We start from the raw sequence: 21,932 nt of genomic DNA on the forward strand, positions 1-21,932 counted from the left end.
ATGGCTGACTTTGTTGGTCTGAAATAAAATGTTGGTGAGTCAGCACATAATAATCACTTTCATTTTTTTTTTTTAAACAAACAAATATATGTCAGACCCATAACAAGGGGCATCTTTCAACTTAATTGATTTTATGACTCCGGGGTAGGTTGACAACACTGTGTGTGATTTCTTATTCAGTTCCTCTTTGCGGTCGTCTCGTTGGCGCAGTGAATAGCATGTCTGTCTCGCAGATCAAGGGACCTGAGTTCAAATCCAGCTCTCTCTGGCCTTCCTGTGAGAAGTTTGCATGTTGTCCCCGAGCCAGCGTGGGTTCACTCCAGGCACTATGGCTTCCTCCCACACTCCAAAAACATGCACCGCAACTGTATTGGACACACTATATTGTTTTAGGTGTGAATGGTTGTTCATCTCTGTGTGGCCTGCAATTGGCTGGCAAACAGTACAGGGTGTCCCTAGTACCCGAAGTCAGCTGGGATAGGCACCAGCAAGCCTGCGACCCTCGTGAGGATAAGCGGAATGAATGTCTTCATTCTGTTTCAATTTTACAGCAACTTTTCATAATGCGACTGGATTATCCTATATTTAATAGCTGCAGAGTTTAATGATAGTAAATGTTACGAAACGACTGGAAAAAAATCACATATTGGTAGTTTTAATCTCTTTTACAAGTTTCCCAATAGCAAAATCCTACTGCTTTGTTTCATAAGCGCCATGCGCTGTGCTGTCTCTTGACAGTTTCTTCTGATTGCCGCTAATTTTTCCATACGGTGGGTGGTAACCATTAAAACTCACATTTGTAGAATCTCAGTCAAAAACCCTCACCCCTCGCTGACTGTTTTCCCCCATGTGAGGAGAGCTCAAAGCTGCAGAAAGATGACGAGATAATTGGCTTGCTGCTGTTTCATGATAACCAGCTGAGAGGGTTTGTTGACTGAAATCTGGGCGTAATCAGAGCGTATGCTTGACACCCGTGACTTGTGCTATTTAGATGACGAGCACAATTACAAATATGGGGGAGATGCACTCAAGGAAGGAGGTTGCCTGTAGAAATTTTCACATCAAAAAGAAATACAAAGGCACTCATTACTAAGCAGATCTTTCAAAATGTTTTGGCACCCTTGAGCTTAAATTAATGACACTGACAATTAAATAGCTTAGACTGTGAATTTTTTTTTATACATCTAAAATTTTCCACAATTCTTATATTTCTTCGAGGGATGTTCTTTGGCTGCCTTCAAACCACAACCGAGGGTTCCTCAGCCATCGGCCATGTTAATATTTTTATTTAGATGTCTTGCTGCTTATATTACAGTGAGAGCGTGTTGGGCAAAGTTCCTTATACGTAGGTTTTATTCCATGAAAACTTGACTGTGTATCGTATGATTAAAAAATGACTTCTCAGCCTTCGTAATCTGAGTTGAAAGGTTACAGGCATGTGAACGTGTATATGTCAAATATCATCTCATAGCTCATCCCATAGTGCGGGTGTGGCCAAATTTCGACGAGGGGCCCAAACGCAGCCTGTGGTTACATTTATTCCGGCCCGCAGCCTCTGTCATGAAATTTGTCACGTCTGGCCTGTAGCCCTATTTAGCCCAGTGTATAAAATACATGCTAACTGCAATTTCACACTCATCCACAAGAGGGCAGCAGTACTCTGTAGAGCCCCATGACCCTGGTCTCGTCTCCTAATTGCAAAACATCGTTCCTAGCTCCTTGCAACCATGTAACATTGAACGCAACCTGTAAGTTGATTTCAGGCAGCCGTAAGTAGTTTCTCAATTACATTAAGCGTGCGTCGAGATACAACAGTCAGGCATTGAGGGGCTCCCATGGGCAATCTTAAATCGAGCTCCTTGATAGTGACATATTAAAAAGTGTATCTAGCGGCTCAAATTAAATCGTTTTAATACATGCTTGTGTCATTTCTGTATTATTTCACTTTTAATACAGATTTTGCAGGATGTCTGTTCAATTTGCGGCAGTTTTTGATTGCATAAAGACTTGAGTGCAGTGGAATATGGTGGTAACACTAAACCCACTTCTTTAATACAGGCAAGTCGTCTGCCATTTACAATGCCTAATAAAAAAATGTCAGTGAATACATTTTGTTTTATTCGCATCAAAACCACTTTTTAATAAGATTACTTATTTCCGCTTTTGAGCTCCAATGAACATTTATTTTCAACAGTAACGTATATTTGATATGACTGATGAACTTCTTAGTATGGTTTAGAATAAAAAATGAAAAAAATGTCCATGTCATTTAAATAAAAAGTCGAGCAAATTAATTTCGAATGGAATCAGACATGTTTAAGGCTCTTGAAATTTAAATAAAACTTTCAAACATGAAGGGCAGACTAGTTTGCTAAAATCCGTAAAGGTTTGTTCCGTCAAGTGTAGCTTGGGCCTGGATCTATCTTATTATGCAAAACAGGTTTCCACCCACAGTTTAAATATGTGCCAGTGAAGTGGATTTGGGTGTGATCCTTTGTCAGCCTGTCACACAATGTGATGGACTGAAGAAGGAGTAAATAATTCCGAGCAGGAGTAAGCAAGCGAAGAAAATCAACGCGGAATTTTAATTACAAGCGTCAATATATGCAAATCCAAGAGCAGATCTCCCTCATACTGTTTTTTTTAATGTTTTTATCTATTTTTCCATTAGCAGCTGGAGAAATTTCAAGTTTTGTTTAATTGGTATGTGAAGTGGAATATAAGTGAAAATAAAATAGCATGGAGATTTGCCAGTGTTACTCAACAACAAAAAAACACAAAAGTCACCTAATCAACTGCAAACGACCACAAATTATTGCTTGAAAAGTCATAGAGCGCTGTGATTGTGTTTGCTGTTGTTTTGTGTATTCCAGTTAACTAAGCACTCATTCAATAAACGACCTCTTGACTTCAAGATAATCAAATGTTGACTCCCACTCACTTATTACACAGAAAATGAACTGTGGAACTGGGAAGTGTGACTTTGAAGCGGAGGAGGATGAATGGGCAGTCTATAGCCAGGAAGTTGTGTTGTCATCTTGTCCTGAGAGGCAAAGTCATGCAAACAGTACCCCTCAGTACTGTGGATGATTGTCGGTGGATGTCTACTTTGGCTCAAACTGATTTATTCAAGAAAAGCTCCTCATCACATTCCCCATATTTTTCCTCCATAACACTCACCCTCACGTATTTTGTCCTCTTGTCAGCACTTTTCTCCAGGAAGTTGGATATGTGGCCACAGTATTACCATAAGAACAGATAATCTACTGTATTTCTGACAAAAATGCTAACAGTATGTGATCATGTCAACACTTGCCTTGTTGTAAGATGAAAGAGTTGTCATCTTTTTTGACTGTTCAGTTCAATTTGACCTCGGTCACCAAAACAAGACATCCTCATCTAGGGGCGGGGCTTGAACTTTTTCAGTCACGTGGCCATGGCGACACAACTATTGACTAAGGCAGGATTGTTCCAAACCTTTTGCAAAGAGGCCAGATTTGGCATCCTTTTTATACATGGAACACGTATTAATCCATACAGTTAAATTCCAAGGATCTTCTTCATATATGAAGAAAGCGCTACAATCAATCTACTTGTACATTCTCTGTGTACTATTAATATTAGCCCACAAGCACTGACAAGAGAACTCACAAAAACTCACAAAACAAAATAAATTCTAATGGTATGTGACATTTTGCATTGGAGGCACAATGTAGATGCAAGAAGTTGCTTCATGCTCTATATAATTTGCTCTCAATTTGAAAAAAAAGTACTGTTCCTGTCACATCATTAAAAAGCTTTAAAGTACATTTGTTGATGCCTGCAGAAATGTATCCCCTAAAGTGCCTTCATGCACCCTGAGTGGTACTCAAAGCTCAATTTAGGAATCACTTCTTTAGTTCTTTATATACAAGATGGACGAACTGCACAGCTGTACTGTGTAACATTCAGTTTGAAATTTGGGACAGAATATCTCAAAACCTGCTTTGGGGGAGATGAGTATGATACTCTGAATAATTGTCACTGTACACTGAAATGGACCAGGCACAAGCTAACAGAGTTTAACGGAGGATATTATTATTGTTATTTTAAATTATATATTGCACAGACACTGAGTCACACTTTGCACTTGACTCCTTTCAAATTTATATTTTGTCAATATAAATAAGATGACACAGGTTTTTTCTTAATAGTCTTGAAAGAAAAAAAAAACACTCAATAAAAATGGCATTTGTGTGTTGTACCCGCTGTGTTGGAAGTCACCGGGCGGGAAAGCCCATCACACTTGGTCTCACAGAGAAAATCGTCAATGGATGGACTCAGAAGTGGGCGGCTCTCTTGTTGCTCACTCACCAGCTGGAAAGACAAAACAAAAATGATCAAACAAAAACTAAAAACATGTGAATGACACGGGATTAGTTGTTTCAATTTTCATCACAAATATTTAGGTGGTATTGGAATTTTTGAAATATATAATTTATGGGAATTATGTGGTAGTTAGGGCTAGCAAAATATGACCATTTAGATGTATAAATGTATACATTAAATATTTTAATTCCCACCAAAAAAAAGAAATCTTTAAATTGACCATGCAGAAGATGTACAAATACGTTTTTATTTTCATAATTTGATTAATAGTTTGGTCAATAATGTCACAAATTGTTTATAATAATGGTCACTGCTTTTTCAAGTAAAAACTGACATTTGTAAACGTCTTTTTTTTTATTCAACAAAATAATAATCCGTTTGCTTTCATAAAGGAAGAAGAAAGTCTGAGAATCTATAATTTTGAGAGGCTGAAATTACGAGGATTTGGAGGGCTCAATAAATAATTATCTAAAAAAAAAATCAATTATTTTGGTGATCAACTAGTTGTCCATTAATCAATTAAACAGCAAGGTAGTACAAGGTGAAGCAGAAGCAGTAAAAGAAGAAAATATGAAGAGAAAATCAAGGTTTTTAAAGCAATTACGGCAACATTTAAGGGAGATGTGTTGAGAATCCAAGTCAGAGACTTCATGCTACAGAACATGTACTGTACAGTACAGTCATGTGCAAAAAGTCAGGTAACAGTCTCTGGTGGCTATTTTTACTTTTTTGGGGGCAGGGCTACTTAAAAACTCATCATTCTACAATTAGTTAACTGACAGACATGCATAGTCACCACTTCGAGCCAAATGAGCTTGGCAGTGCCAGACTCGCTGGATATGCCCCAAACAATAACCCCACATCGCTTATCTCTCTTCCCATACCATCAAAATGCTAATCATGTGTTCCTTGTGATACACCAATCTTCCAGTACACTTGTAGAGAATGCTCGCGATTCACGACTGCTGTCTTGAAGCTCGGATGCTCCACGTCTGCGTCAGCATTTCGTAATTTTGGGGCTAAGAGCCAATTGGGTCCTGGAGGAAAGGTAAGCATCGGTTTCAGTTGGTGTGCTTGGCAGAAAGGAAACTTGACATTTGCTGTTGTTGCCCTCAGGGCTGTATTTGCATGTGGAATTTGAATTAAAAGCTGAGGCTGTTTCCCATGACACAATAGTGTGGGTTTTGTACAGAGAGATTTTGACACTTTGCAAACAGAGTGAAAATGGAAATAAACTGAGAGCATAATCATGAATGTGTTCCATATCAGCATGTGTTTTTGTGGAAAATAGCTGAGCTAGCTCAGGTAATTCAACTTTGTGCTGCGTTTGAACAAAACATCACTCTGTGGAGTGTCTCACACGCAGTACCAAGTGGTGTTGTGCTCTATGTTTATTGACTGTCTACAAGGTTTACTTTGGCTATGGTTAATTGAATAGAGCTAAGGGTTAGGCAGTTAATGATTGAATATTGACCTTTTACGGAGGAAACATGTCATTCCAAAGAGTCTTGTGTCTGAATTAAATGTTGCTATTTCGAATAAACCAACAGCCACATAACCACAAATGGGTAGTATTAATCTGGTAGCCCGAGTCTTTCCAGTGAAGCTTTTTAGTTAAAGAAAATAAATGAGGGGGAAAAAGCATTAGTAAAACTCTAATTGTCTTTATGTGTGGTAGTAATAGCTTAGTAGTATGCCTCCCCAAGCGGTGGTCTATTTATTATTAAGCTTAATTTAAACTCACTGTGGCGCCTTAATATTAGAAGTGTGTGAAATAAGAGGTTGCAAATAAACAACTAAATAAGGCATCTTGCCAGCAGTTACAGCTCTATTTTCGCTAGATTCTCCATCTTTTGAACAGCTCTAAAGTGGCTGCATTTTAGTGAGAATTTTTCCTTTTTTTGTGCGTGTGTTCACATGTACATACTTTTGGAAAAAAAAAATGAATTGCCTGTTAAAGGGGCACTTGATTGGGGTGGGCACTCACATGAATAGTTTCCCTCAAAAACCCAGAAGTGACTGAGTGTCTTGCCTTCCTCAAAATTCCGGGATGCCGCAACATTGGTAGGAGACAGCTTGTTTGTCACATCAGCCAGACAACATCACTGAGGCAGAAGGCAGAAGGCAAGCATGGCAATGTTTCCTGTCTTGGTTTGCGATGTGCTGCACATTCCTGCTCGTGTCCATGTCAACATGCGACAAATGCATTATATTTTAAAATATTATAGAATGCACTGCTTAAGATTTTATTAACAGTATAAGTCAGTTCCAATGAGGAAAACTCTATATTTCTCTCATTGCTGTTGAGTCAGGTTGAATCTGTCAGTAGCAGAGATAGTAAACATTTTTATGGCCGACTGATCCCCGTTTTTGTTGTTGTTTTTTTTTTACATTATTAGAGATGTATGTACAATGATTTTGAATGGACACATTTTGTCCGTTGTTTCAGACACGTCAGCTAAATTAGGAAGAGGGAGGGGAGCATGCATATGCCGCTCATTCGTATGGGGAGTTTTGGAACTTATTACTTATTTACTGATTTCTCTTAAACAAATTGAAAAACTTGAAAATGCATAATATTCCTTCAACAAAAAATGTCAGTGAAAAATGGAATATCCCAGGCATAGTGGACCTTAAAGGCTGCAGTGCAAGACAATGTAAAAGTTCTTCATACAGTAAGTGAACTTATTGATGTAAATATTAACCAATGTTTTGGTTAATACCAAACATATGTCATGAAATACCAATTTTTGTGGTGCTTTAAGTCTTCTTTGTTCGCCATTTAACCTTGAACTATTCTTTATATAACATTGTACAACAGAATGAATGACTCTCCTTTATTTATGAATCTGGGAATGTAAAAATGTCTGTCCATCCGCTGTCGTTCCCAGCAGAGTGATGTTTACAGTGTTGTGACTGACTGAAGGTCAGCCCTGTCAAAAGAGCCACATGCAGATGATTCCATTCACCATCTGTTTTGATTTAGACAATATGGAGATGTTGACAGATGCTGGTGTGCCTATCAACAGAATGTATCTCTCTGGCAGACTATCTGACTACAAACTCTTGGCCCAGTTGGTAGTCTCGAAATACAGTGGGCCCCCGTGTTACGTGATTAATCCATTTCGCGGCTGGCCTCGTAAGGTGAATTCACCATATGGCGGGCAATCCAAACCTATGGGCAGCTAATGCGTTTAGAACCCCAGGTAAAAACATCAAAATTGTACATACATATTAACAATTGGTACCAAAATAGTATAGTAAGTGCTGCGTATATATAATACAATCAGAAAACATCATAAATAAAAAACATAGAAAGGATTTCTATACCTTTGGTTGGCGCTTGCTATCCCCATATTCCCTAGTAAGGGTAGCCTAGGCTAGGCTAGCTTCGTACTTCTTGATTATCTCCAGCTCCATTTCCATTTAAATCATCTTCTTGTTTCTCTCTTTAACATCACTAGCAATCTTGGGACCCATGGCTAACCCTTTCAACTTTGAATTACAGTAAATACAGTTTTGTAAACACTCGCGATAAAACAAAGCTTTACCATTCCGCCATTTTGAAATAGGTGAGGCAGACCAATAGCAGACGAGCATCTCCGTCATGTGACGGCAACAGAAAATAAGTGCAATTACCTAAAAACGCCTGCAGATGGAGACAAAACAACTCAAATACAGCCTACCCCCTAGGGTCATGACAGTTGTTTTTGTCACAAAGCGGGCAGCATACCTTCAAGAGGGGACGAAAAAACTCAGTATTCCACATCGCAACATGAAAAAATGTAAGCCAGGGACGCTGTAACCAGGGGGTCCACTGTACAGTTGTATCTACCGAAAGGGATGCTCGGGTTAAGTATTTACCAATGATGTGTTTTCATACTTTAGCACTTGTATTTCTATGCAAAACAATTGGTCCACAAGTGCTTTAAGGTGTAATCTAGTAAATTATGTAATGGACAAATTCTACTAATTGTGTCGCTTGGGCTTTTAATCAAGACATTCTTTCAGAAGTTGCTGTCATGGGAATGGCATCAACTTATCAGAGCCTTCAAGGTGAGCTTGGAATAGGTTACATAAAGGAAAACTTTAGTAAAGAAGTAAAGTTATTAGGTGGAACCTGGAGGCTTTTACTGCCAGTTTTATTCAGTCGTTTTATCTCCGGCTTGTATTTAATAATTCAGTCTTTAGATGGCTCAAGTTCAGTCATCTTTTAACTCCGGCGGATTGTAGCCAATCTTGTGTATTCTGTTTCCCCTTTGAAACAATTAAATGAGATCCATCTTTCGCTTTACACTTTTTGTTTTTGTCATATTTTTTTGCAACCCAAATTAGAATCAGGGTTTGTTCAGACTGAAAATGCCTTTGTAGCAACGTAGCTCTGTTGGCAATCCAGACACCCGCTGTTCTGACCTTTTCAGATGTCTGTTGGCCTAGTTCATATATTATTGATATCCATAGTGCAACCATCTCTCCAATGCCTTAAAACTTTCAGAAATCAAGGAATTCGTTCCGGGGGAAAAACAACATGCCGTAGAAATTACGTAAGGATTGCGCCATTCAAGCATAGCAGGTTTTATCTTGCGACCTTTACCATTTTCTAAGAAATGAGTATTTGTGATGCGACAGAGACTTATAGAACACGTGATGAGTTTTTTACTTTTCTCTTTATTTTGGTTCAATTCCCATTGGCTTGATAGCCATCTGTATGTGTACTTAGGAAGAAGTACGTAGAATACGGTATTCTATGTACTTCTTACCAGGTATTATACCTGGTTAGCTACAAAATGCTTATCAGTTGTAGAAAGACGTCTGGGCTATTTATGTGTGCTATTCTACATTAGTGGCTGAATATTTTTTGCATAGACCATCTTTCTTGGTACACACACTTTTTGTAACGTATAAAGGCATGTGAAGGTTGTAATCTAACATTTATTTGACAGTTTATATAACCTTGTTGCCAAATATGACTTGTGTGGGGTTTTTTTTTCTCTCATACAAGCCAAGGCTCTCTGAGAGTTTGTGTCCGAGGATCTCACCCCTGACTCAGTAAATTCCAGTGAAATCTACGCAGTAATGCCCTTTACAAATAGACTTGACTTGACATGTGACGTGAGCAGCCTGTCACTTAGCCTCTGTCATTTGATAAGGGACATCAAGCCCAGGACACGATGCTTCTTAAAAATACCTATACCTCTGAAGACATTTGACCACCATTATTATATTTTAAATATTTGAGGGAGGGGGGGGGGGGGTATAGCATGTATTGTGCTATTGTGCTTTTAATGAATGTTTAAAAGCGTGAAGGAGGTTTCCGTTTTTTGTTGGGTAATACCAGTTGCTATGCAGTTGCAATTGTCATGTATTGTCATATTTGTCATTTTTATACATGCATAGCTGTCATATTGGGTCCTGTATTAACTGTCGTGACTAGTTTCCGAGTCTAGTTTTCTGAATCCGGTTTCCGATTATCACCATTTTTACAGTGTGTACAAAGACTTTTTATTTTCACAATACCGTGTGTGTCTGCCTCATGATCCAAATCCTGCTCTTCACGTGACATTTTTTTTTTTTTTTTTGCATCAGCAAGCAAAGAAGAAATACAAACAACCTAATTGGTTTTTCATGCTTCCTTTGGTTCAAACTTAAATTATTAAGCAACTGTTCTCTGACACGCAATACTTTCATGAAAGAACTGCTGCCTTCAGCCAGTATGCAGTAACCCACGTCTAAGGGGTAAAGGTACTAGAATGGAAAAACTAGCCAAATACTGCACTTTGTACGAAATGTTTTGCTCAAAGCGGGATTTCATTATGACTTACCTTCCCACATTTTTCAACCGAATTCAAACAATTTCAAATTGTTCAGGTCACATTGGACATTTTGACATACCAAAGTTGCTTGAGTATTTTGACATCAGCCACAATACTAACTTTTTATTAGATCAATTTTAATTTGAAATACTACGAGTATAATAATCATTTATTTTAGTTTGTTAACATGTCAAATGTTAGCATGTTAGAGTTTAAGAATTGAGTCAATACAGTATATGTGGAGACATCGTATATATATATATATATATATATATATATATATATATATATATATATATATATATATATATATATATATATATATATATATATATATATATATATATATATATATATATATATATATATATATATATATTGCCAATGATAGGCAGCTAAATACCACACTGTAAGCATTCTCCTCAGACATATGAGGATTCCACCACTCGTCCATGTGGTTAAAGCAACTTCCTTCAGAACAATATTGGCAATGATGCTATAGTAAAATAAAACAAAATCAACCAAAAAAAAAACAAGAAAGTCTGTTTTGTTAAAGTACAATCTGCTGTACAAACCTTTATCCTTCAGCAACTTTGTTGAGCCGTATGTTAATGTTTTTCCCTTGAGTAGAACCATTATCTTGGTTGTGTGACAGCTTATCAAATGAGACGTTGCATTAGGAAATCAATTGACTATAAAGCATGCTGCGGGTTATTGAATCAGACAGAAATACAAGATGACATAAAGCAACACACACACACACACATATTTTTTACGAAAGCAATCAGGGAGAAAAGTAACAAGATGCACGGCGCACAGTAGAGCCGGTGCAGGTGTATGTGTGGCAATTGGAGGAAGTTTTTGAAGCTCTGCTCATGAGATGTTAAAAGTTAATGAGGAGGTTTATCAGACTTGAGTAGAGAGATGAAATGTGAGTTGATCCCGTTAGTAATCCCTCCTGGAAACACGCAAAGAAAATAAATATTGATGTGAAGGACGGCAACATTCAGTAGTGTAAAGTTCTGAATATAAGTCACAACAGAGCTTCCTCTGCAATCAAATTCGGCGATTGAAGCCTTGATGTAGCTTGATCGCAGATGCAATTTTACAAAATCACGTTTCCTGCTCATAACGTTTTTACAGCAAGGTGCCAACTCGTCACATTTATCAAGCGAATATATACATTGACGAATTGGAACAGTGTTCAAATCTGTTCACTAATCTGTTCATGCAGCAAAATTACGGTTGATGCAGCATTCATGAACTCAAAATTCTGAAATGAGACACACCATCCACAAGAAAATAACCGGACGTATAACTTTTTTCCGCACATTAATAATCCAAAAGACTTTTTGCTAAGTATAAAAATTCATTTCTTTTTCAAAATACACTACTACTCTAATAATGGCCAAGTAATCCATAACCTTATTTGGTTTTCTCATTGATATTACTAAAGATAGTCGAAACGTCAAACTGCACGCTTCCACAAGATGACAATAATTGTAAAGTATTTTTATTTGTTATGATACCAGTCTAATTCTACATGTATCGTGCACTGCATCCGCTTAAATTTGGAAAATGTTCGGCATTTTTTTTTAATTCATTGTCTTCGAGGTTTTCAGTGAACGTTTGATTAAAAATAATAATAGCAATCTCCTCAGTCCTTAGCTCATCCTCAAAACAAAGTGAATGAAGTAGCAGAGCATCAAATGGTTAAAGGCATGTGTTACAATTTAAATACACGAAAATCAGAGATGACACTCGCCAATGACAGCAGCTTTAAATCCTCATGCCAGCCATCAGCAAATTCCTTAAATGCCTTCCTCTAACAGTAAAAAAGCAGGCTATACTGTACTGTATACTGTACCAGGGTTTGTTTGTTCAACATGGACTTATAAAAGCATGCACTATTCTAATTAATCACCGTCGGCAGAAGTGAAGCCATCTTATGTAACTTGTTAAGGTAGCCTGACTTGAATACATTCATTACTCTGTGGCGTTTTGGGGTTATTTTTTGCATACTCTGCAAAAAACACCAAGCGTGTATGGCAATAGCCACTTACGGGCATTCGTGTTAACAATAGGTTTCCTCATGATCCAATTTGGAAAGAAAACTGTTCTTTTTCTGTCTATGCATTAAAAACATGACATTAGATTTGCTGATGCCTGCAGAAATCCTGTTAAAATCGCATGTAGCCCTCAAGTGCCTCCTTCAGTTACCCTCAGGATTACTTGTGCTCCTATTAGAGAACCGCTAGCATATGGTTGTTTAAGTCTGAAGCATTGCGTGCACATTTCATCTGTACGCATGGGATTTCTGAGTGCTACTCAGTACAACTCGTTTGAATTAAGTTGTTCAAATCATCAATAGAATAAAAGCAGAGCCAATCAGGACATAATTCACTGCAAAATGTAAACTAACCTCTGTCACAATTCACGATATCGTTCTTAATGGTGCAAACGTTGAAGTTTGTTCTTTGAAAGGCTAAAGTTACTGTATACAGGGATATCTGCATCAAACATGCACTGATAACAGTATTTTAAGTGGGAAAAAAATGCAGGTAAAAGTGGCAAGGTACAGTGGCAACCTGCTTGCTTTAGAGCCTATTGATAGTCCATTGATTTATGGCACACACAGGCTCGCAAACATCTTTCTTCTTCCACTGGCCCCGCCCGAAACTCACTCATCTAATCACAAATCACAAACACCCTTATTGATCAAATCAGGCGCCGCAAATAGCTTACAAGTGATAGAACCAGAGGTGGGCATCCTTCCATAATGGACTGTCCGTCAGCCCGTCTCAGACGAATGCCCATTTTACAGACGAATGACAGAACGCCCAAAAATAAACGACAAATCAAAAATGTCGGAAGTGCAAATTTCATTCATCATTGTAATCATCAGGGCTGACGTGACGTCAGATGTTTGTCAGACCTCCGTCAGACCTCCGTCAGACCTCCGTCAGCCCCTCACTACCCCTTTTTGCCTTTATATTTTTTTTTAACTGACTTGTGTGTTTGCAAACTATACTGTTTATTTTTATTGTGGTACTGCAATAAGTAATCCAATAACGGTCAATTAACAGCACCACAAAGTGGTGGAGAACTATACTTAGCTGAATGATTTACCAACATTGTGCCAATTCAACACTGATCACACAAGACCAATTTTGTCAGAGACTTTTTTTGGAATTACACACTTTTTATTTGGAATCACACCCTTTTACCTTCTTGGTCTAAAAAAAATCACAACTCATACTGTACACAATTTCGTTGACAAAAAGGTAAAAGTAATGTTTAGAATTAAGTGTGAAGATATTTTTTGCATTATTTTATTATTATTTATTGTTTATTGTTATTGTTATTTATTGTTATTTTGCGTCCAACCAGTGGACGTGATTCGCAATTGTGCCATACACGTTCTCTGAGTTTCCGTCAAATGAGGAATGCTCTACATGACTAAATGTTGTGTTTAAAATACAGAATAACTACAAAATCAGATCTGATCATTTTGAGTGTAGATAGTAAAACTTAAAAAAAAAAAATAGAATGAACGCAGTTAGGGGGTCAGCACCTAAAAAACATCGGCATAGAAATAATTGGCAAATTTCGTCCACTAAATTCCTAATGACTTGGCAAACTTCGCACACTAAATTTTGCCCTCGAGTGACGGAGGCAGGGTGGGCGTGATACACTGAAGGACCGACGATTACAATTACTAGAAAAAAAAGCCAAATTTACTTCTCTAGTGATGGCGGAAGGGTGGTCAAAAATACACAGACGAACTGATAGACCGACAATGTCGTTTTTTCCTGCCTTCAAAAGCTGACAGACTGACGATGACGGAAAGGGGGGCGGGGCTCTGACAAACGTCAGACCAGCAAAATACTGTAGGTTCCCCACCTCTGAATAGAACATTGTGATTTTCTGTCAATTTTACATACATTTACATGACATAGCATTATTTACATGATAGATGTTATCACATAAAAGCATATAACATTAATTAACCTATAGCAATGATATTATGACAGATACGTTGGGCTAATTCATCATTTCAGAAGTGTATATCAAACTAGAAGCCCTTGGCATTACTTGGTACCAGCGCTCAGTTTCAAAAAGCTTGTCTGCAGGTATGTTACATGAATTAGAGTTAGAGTTACTTTCTGGCTGTTTGTTTGGCATTGAAGGCATCTTCTCGCGAACGGATGAAGGTACCTGGAGGAACGAATCGGGGCATTGGGCTGTGCAACCAATGGCGATGGGAGGAGCTTGCGTTTTGAGGCGTGCTCAGGTAAATGGAGGCTGATACAAATATTAATGACGTCATGGATTAATCAAAGTCAAAAGAATTGACTATCATCAACTATCCGGGTTTAGCGTGACAAAGATACGGTTAGAACTAACGACGCTCTTTCGTTATTTCCAGCCCTACACCATAGAGCAGGTGAAAATGACTAATCAATCAGTTTGTTATTGCATCTGTACATCCTAAACAGAAGGACAATTCACTCGGCGGCAGCGGGTGTTCTGTAACGGTTCTGCCCACCTTGGTCGTCACCGTGAGGAGGGGCTTCCCTTCTGACGACGCCTTACTTGGTATCTCCTTCAGGACCATGGCAACAGTCTTATCTGCAGCCCTAGAGTCTTTGCCCTACAACAGTGAAATCAACAATGACTTGTGTCAGGACAGTTCAATGACAACTCAATGCTTTGCCCTCATCCAGGGCGTCTTACATACAAGACTTTATCTTATGATGATGGAAACATCTCTACGGTAACAAGACTTCCACAAGACTATGGTGATGAAAAATCACTGCACAATGTGTTGACTTGAGGCTGATAAGCGTGATCGTTCACAGCAGTACTTAACACAACTAGCGGGTTATCACATTGAGATAACTGATTTTGCATCGACAGATGACGTTGCTAGGCTTCGGTGTGGCGATGTGGTGCGTGTGTAATGTTGGCAACCCCTCAGTATGATGGTAACCCTCCATGTTTACACATCTGCTAAGCCGGTGATGTGAGGAAAGCAAGGGCAGTAAGGAGGCAAACACCTCATTTGGATTGCTCACTTGGGACTTGTATTTGAGTGTATTTAATAACTGTAATTTCACGACACTAAATATTGGCTCGGCGGCCAACAAGATCTTCCGGTAACCGGAACAGTACAGTCGCAAACTACAGTTTTTACACAAGTGTTGCTGATTCATCAAGTTATGATAACATGATGTACATAGCATCATTAGTCCAACTGGATTTAGCAATTGGTAGCTAGTGTAAAGTCATGCTGGAGCTGAAAAAGGGAATTCCTCAAAACTGTTTGCACTAAGTGAGAAGCGGGTTATAGTAGAACATGTCTGTATCAAGATTCGAGAGATAAGGGAGATAAGCATCCCTTCAAAAAACAGGTGCATTCTTAGATATAGTACATGAACAAGATAAATTTGAGTTTGCCAAAGAATTGCAAAGTTTACAGAAAAGACATGGGATTTTTATTATTTGTATTTTTATTTGTATTTCAAATAAATTAATGAATTACCATTCGGTGGGGAATGACGATTTCAAGTGCAAGTGTTTAGGGTTCTATAGCGGGAACAACCTTTGTCGAGTTCAGCGCGATGGCTGCCAAGGCCATCTTACATAACTGAGGAGGTGACATTGATTTTGGCGACCTATTTTCCACCATTTTCACCGCCATGTTTTTGATCATAATACCTCAGGTACTCATTGACTTTAAACTGTCCCAGAGCCAGGAGCTGCCTTTATTGGCCGTGTTGCAGGTAGACTCACAGATGTTCACTGGAGACGAAGACCTCCACAGGCCATTCAATTTGCTCACCAGACAGGCACAAAGCCTTTGTTTGAAGTGTCCTTAAGTGGGAAGCCCGAACAGCTCCTTAAGCATCATCCGAAAGTATATAAAATAATTAAATAAAAACTGATATTAGATGAACTTTGACTACCCAGATAATGAATTGTTTTCTCAGCAGCTGAGACTGATCCAATTCTAGCATTTAACAGTGTCAAAGAAATTACGTTTGGCCAACATATTTAATTGTAAAGCTAAATAAAAATAAGATCGCTCGCAAGGCTTTCACATTGTAACAATCACGAACCACCAAAATGTGCTAAGAGAGCTATAGTGTAGCTTGAAATTATGGACCGTGAAGTTTAAATATTTCCAATATTTTTTTATAAAGGTTTGACTCCCACCAATTTACTGGGTCATAAAACAACACGTCAATCACCCACCGCCCACGGACTATTAGCTCATTCACTGCCAGCCCAGTTAAAATATCTTTTTAACTTCTGCAGCTGTCAATAGCGCTGAATGAGTTGACTTATTCACTGGTAGTACAGTAAATCTATAGTCGTCTACGGCAAAAAAAAGGGAATGACTTAAAAGAAGAGTATCAGCAAAATTTGGGTGAATAATACCCCCGCAACTAAAATATTTGGTCCAACTGTCACACAAGCACATTTGTAATAAACTGATACATGCAGTACGTGGTAAAATATAGTATATATAGCTCATTGTAATGAGCCCGCTGTTGTGGTTCTGTGACCGTTACAATAACCTGAGGTGCCCCCATGAAGGATGCAAGCTTATCCAGTGAGAAGGGATTAGTTCGGCCTTCATCAAGAAGGGCTGAAATCGTTGTCCCTGGTGTACTACTTTCATTTCCCTCACCCAGTGTAAAAAGGAAAAAAAGATGGAGACACCTTTGCTCTTGTCGTAAGTATCAACAAAATTGCCTTAGGCTGTTTGTGCTAGAATAATAATGCATATTTAATAATATTGTTATCTATGTTTTGGGCTATCCATCCATCACTTCCATTTGTCCTTGTATCGTGGTGGTTGAATGGCGCCTATCCCAGCTGAATTTGCCTGAGAGATGACGTACATGAGAGATTCACGTTTCGACCGATAAGCATTTTAGAGTCAATACAAAGCAGCAATTTGTGATATTAAAATGCTCAAAAACGAACGGCACTTATCAATGAAGTGTGTCATACTTGCATGCGCATCTCCAAATACACAGCCCGATCTGCTTGTGAGCATGGATAGCATTCCAGCAACGTTTTTGATTTGGCCAACACGGTTACACTTTTTCAAATCTGCCAAGCAACTTGACATTAAAAGGTAAATTCATTCAAGTTACATTGTATTCTACCTGATGCATTTCACAAAACCGGGCCTATGTCGGCAAAAATAAAAATTCAGATATTGATATACAGTATTCTAATCCAACTGGAGAGTAAATTCCAATCTCAGGTATGGACATCATCTGAGATTTAAACACTTTAAAATCTGAGGAAGTTTAACCGCAACAGATGAAATTGGTCAAAAATGGTTCTTTGGCCTCAACTCCAAAACAATGTTTTCATGAAGCTTACAATTCATTCCTGAGGCATGATTTGCCAGAATGTGCTTGTTTTAATAATGCTATCTGTATGTGTTTGGGTCTATGTGTGTGTTTATGTGTTGTTATGTCAAGTCATCTCAATGGAAATTCGATTAAATATTTTTGTGTAAATTAAAACACGATTTGCCATTTGGTGTGGCCTAAATATGGCCGCTTAACATTTTAATGGTTCAACACATATATTTTCATCAACAACTGCAATCTTACGGATATGATCCAAAGTTTACAAAAGATGATCTTTATTGTATTGCTATGGTAATGATGTTGTTTCCAAAGTGTAAGTGCGTCTTTTACACGGTAACATAGAAAATGCAAGACTTTGACCCAAAATTAAGGCTGTGTCTTATACAGTACACAGGTGCATCTTATGTGGGGAATTATGGTAAATAAATAAATAAATAAATAAATAAATTGGTTTCACACTTTTCCTGTATGAAGGATAAGTGAAAAAAAAAGCAATTCCCAACACTACATCCCCAATAGGTATCAACTAGTCAGATGTTTGATTAAACTGCAACATTAAATGTACCTCAAATGTTGTGAAGTTTTTCTATTCAAAGTCCAAGCGCAATCTCATTGACTATGTGTAAATGGTGTCTCCTGGGCTACATGCGCATAGAAGATGAAGCCTCATCGTGATTTATTCATGCAACTTTCGATATGAGCCGCAGTCAGACGCAGCTGCAGTTGTCTCCTCGCCGTGTATATACAGTATTTATACATTTTCTCATCCACATCCCTATGATCAATGTCCCATCTGTGCAGATGCTTCCTTGCCACCGTTTGTGACCTCACTGAGAAGCCGGAGGGAATGCAGGAGGTGAGGGGTGAGAGGTCGAACAGGAGTACTGGGAGAGAAATCAAAACACGCACACTGCATTATCCCGGCATCAGATGCTGAATAAGAAAAACATTTGTTCACACTTCCTTTCATGGCCAACATCTTTGGTCACAGTTTTCACTTAAATGCGCAGTTTCATGCTGCGAAATGATTTTTCCCCTCATTTTCAATTCTTTGAAGTGGCAGCATCTCTTTTGTATACATCAATGTTGGGTGCTTAGCGCCAGCAGGGCTATCAGAAGCAATGGCATTTACAACTTGTAAATGTCTCATTTCTTCTATGCAACAGTCTATTCTCTTTCAGTGCGTTTGGCTTGGCTCCACTGCCCACGTGATTTAATATACAGTGTTTTAATGTCGTGTTAGAACTAAGTGTTAAAAGACCTGAACCGTTAACTTAATAATTAGAATGTCCATGGAACCTGAAAAATTTAATATAAAAATGTCCAGTATTAAGATCTCTAAGTACCTGTACATCTCTTCAAAGGTGTCAGTCAGTGGCTGACTACTTCACACTTTTAGAAGCAAATAAAAGTAGTTGACTTCATGGCCTGGACTTTTCTATTTAGCAATGAAAAGCCCGAAAAGCATTAAACGGCATTCGCTGTTTACTTCTGTTAAACAACCATTGTTTGGGAAAAAGTGCCAAAGAAAAAGCAAATCAAACATGAATCCTTTCATGCAAGCTAGACTGTGCTTCTTGTGTGTTACTTACTCAAGTCTCATGGTAGTGCTTTTTGAGTGACTTTTATTGATTTATAGCATAGGTTGGCAACCTGTGGCTCTTTAGCTTGTGGCCCCCTGGAGTTTTTTCAAAAATGTATGGAAATGGATATTGATGCAGGAAATATATTTTTTGTATTGATATGGTTCACAAACATGCCATAAATATTCTTAACGTTTTTCAATGCTGTAAAAATGTGTCGAATACATTTTTAATTTCAACATTTTGTCGATGAAGATTTGTGTCGTAGCCTGAAACGCATGTTTCTTTCAGCTTGGCGAGGTGCCAGGCGGTGATGGTTGCAAAAAAAAAAAAGCCAGGTATTTCATGGGCCACGGATCTCAAATGGAAAAAGAGAAACGAACAGAGGATTCAACAGTTCTTATCTTGGAAAATTTGGTTTCATTGCAAATACAGAAGAATTTCCTGCATGTTTGCTTTGTAATGAGTTATCAAAAAACAAAATCAACTTCTATGCCCAATGCTGAAAGGCTATAAAGTTCAAAAACAGAAGTCACGTTAAATGTGTAACAACACAATCCTGTCATAGGCACACAATTAATGACAAATTAGCTGTTTTTAAAACAAGATTTCTGATTTTTGTCTATATATTTGGAATACAAAAGGGATAATATTGTGTTTCATTTTGATGTTTTTTTTCACATCCTCAAAATAAAAATCTGATTTCTATAATGTATTTCTTTTTTTTCATCAACACAATGAAACATAATACCTTAATATTGTATTGGAAGTTAAAATTAAAACAACCATCACACAGCGGAGTAATCACATGGTGCATCATTCTCAGAAACAATCTCAGGAAAAATAATTTTCTGCCATGTGTTAGCCGCACCAGAATAGGAGCCACAGGTTCAGAGATTTGTGCAGTGAGATGGTACGCAGAAGTTTTGTTTTGTTTTTATTTCAAACTTTTTTTTTTTCGGCCTGCCTGCTTACAGCAATATCATTCAGCCTTCAACACAAACTTAACATTCCCTACATATTTAGAAATAAGAGCAACACCAACACATTGAATGTACTTGCATGTTTAGAAATAGAAAGCATCCACCAATCCATTTTTCTATAGCCGCTTATCCTCTCTAGAGTCACTGGCGCCGATCCCAGCTGTCTACAGGCAGTAGGCGGGGGAGACCCTAAACTGGTTGCCATCCAATTGCAGGGATTATTATTATTATTATTATTATTATTATTATTATTATTATTATTATTATTATTATTATCATTATTACAGCATATTTTCAACATCACACCGACACACTCTGATCAATAGAATATTGCTCCAACAAAACAGTAACATGCCAGAACAAAAGCCTCCCAGAGGTTTTAGACGTTATCATATTCGTCTGTACCCTCTGCACTAAACCCATTCAGAATTCAAGCAGATGTCCAGTAGCTGAAAAAGCCACTTAAAAAGAAAGCACGGCCAGCATTTAGTTTCTTTACTTAATGGCTGACTTTCCAGATTGCTCCCTGGTGGCAAATAAAAAAAAAATGCAGATAGGCCCATTGGACTATAAAATGAAGGGTTCAAAACAGTAGCATCTTATAGTCCAAAATTTACAGTACTCGATATTGATTACATGTGAGTTTAACATGAAAAATAAAGATCGAATTCTTCTTTTCCCAACAGACGCAAGGCAAGGAAAGTGGTACTCACATTCACATACAAGTCACACATTAGCGCGAGAGTGCTTTCCAATTACACACACACACACACACACACACACACACACACACACACACACGCACACACACACTGTCACTGTGTGAAGTCCTATATATATATTACAGCCAATAACTGACTTCCAGCATGGATAAGCCTTGCTGATATTTATAAGTGTTGTGTTAATTTTATTGCAGTCATTTCATTTCCAATGAAACCGCTAATGAGATGTTTTTTCCTTCATCAGTCTGGCATTTCCTGCCACTGTTTATTGCCTTTCATGATGAGAACGGCGTCTTCCAGTGAATGAAGAATCTGGGTGGCACACGTAATGTGTGAGTGAAAATTACACCCTGACCTGCCGTTGAGGAATAACATAATGAGAATTTGCAGCGTTTGCGGCACGCCTCATACATCACTGTCACAAAGGGTTGGTCCGTGACCAGACGAGCTTCGAAAGAGGCTGGCATCAAAGACAGAAAGATTTCTGTGCCAGTCATAGCAAACACCAATTATGCGTCATACCAGTTTGCTGTAATTGCTCACCAATACAAGCATCTGCATCTGGCTACAATTCCATATTAGCCGAATGATTGAAATAGTAGCTAAAGATCACATTATTCATGATCCCAACTGTTTTTATCATGAATCAACTTTTTTTTGTACTTAAATCACAAATGACCTGATTTCATTATAACTGTTGTAGCGCTTCATTGTGATCATTCCATCTGTGAACATAATTGCAAGTGTGACTCACAGCAGGGTGAGTTCATTGCTCTCCCCTAATCAGTTCCTTTAGAATCTTATTTAATCTGCAACAAAAGTGCAACTCAGGCCACTGAACTAATTAGGGACTTCCAAGCTGGTTGGAAAAGTTGTCTTCCTTCAAATCGTCTCGCCCGTGCATAGACTTAACCACTGACCTTTGGGCCATGCTAATAAAATATGTGCAATAATGCCAACAAATTACCTTGAGATTTCCAACTCCCCAAACATTGTTATGGACTTCCACCAAATAGTTGAACAAAAAACATGACCCAACTTGATCGCGGTTGTCACCGTGTTTTAG

General features: G+C 38.2%; 1 protein-coding gene across 3 annotated transcripts in view; it reads right to left on the reverse strand.

Moving 5' to 3' along the window:
• The window catches only part of pex5la (peroxisomal biogenesis factor 5-like a), a 93,229-nt gene that overhangs the window by 39,340 nt on the left and 31,957 nt on the right, over positions 1-21,932 (reverse strand). For all 3 annotated transcript variants that reach the window (XM_088425341.1, XM_088425340.1, XM_088425339.1), the window contains exons 2-3: positions 14,731-14,835; positions 4,245-4,356 (exon numbers count right to left, since the gene is read on the reverse strand). In XM_088425341.1, coding sequence (XP_088281467.1) covers positions 4,245-4,356; positions 14,731-14,835 — 217 coding nt within the window. The remainder of the gene's footprint in view (positions 1-4,244; positions 4,357-14,730; positions 14,836-21,932) is intronic.

The sequence above is a fragment of the Hippichthys cyanospilos genome, chromosome 10, assembly GCF_059441005.1.
Source record: "Hippichthys cyanospilos isolate Australia breed blue-spotted pipefish chromosome 10, RoL_Hcya_1.0, whole genome shotgun sequence".
Classification (NCBI taxonomy): Eukaryota; Metazoa; Chordata; class Actinopteri; order Syngnathiformes; family Syngnathidae; genus Hippichthys; species Hippichthys cyanospilos.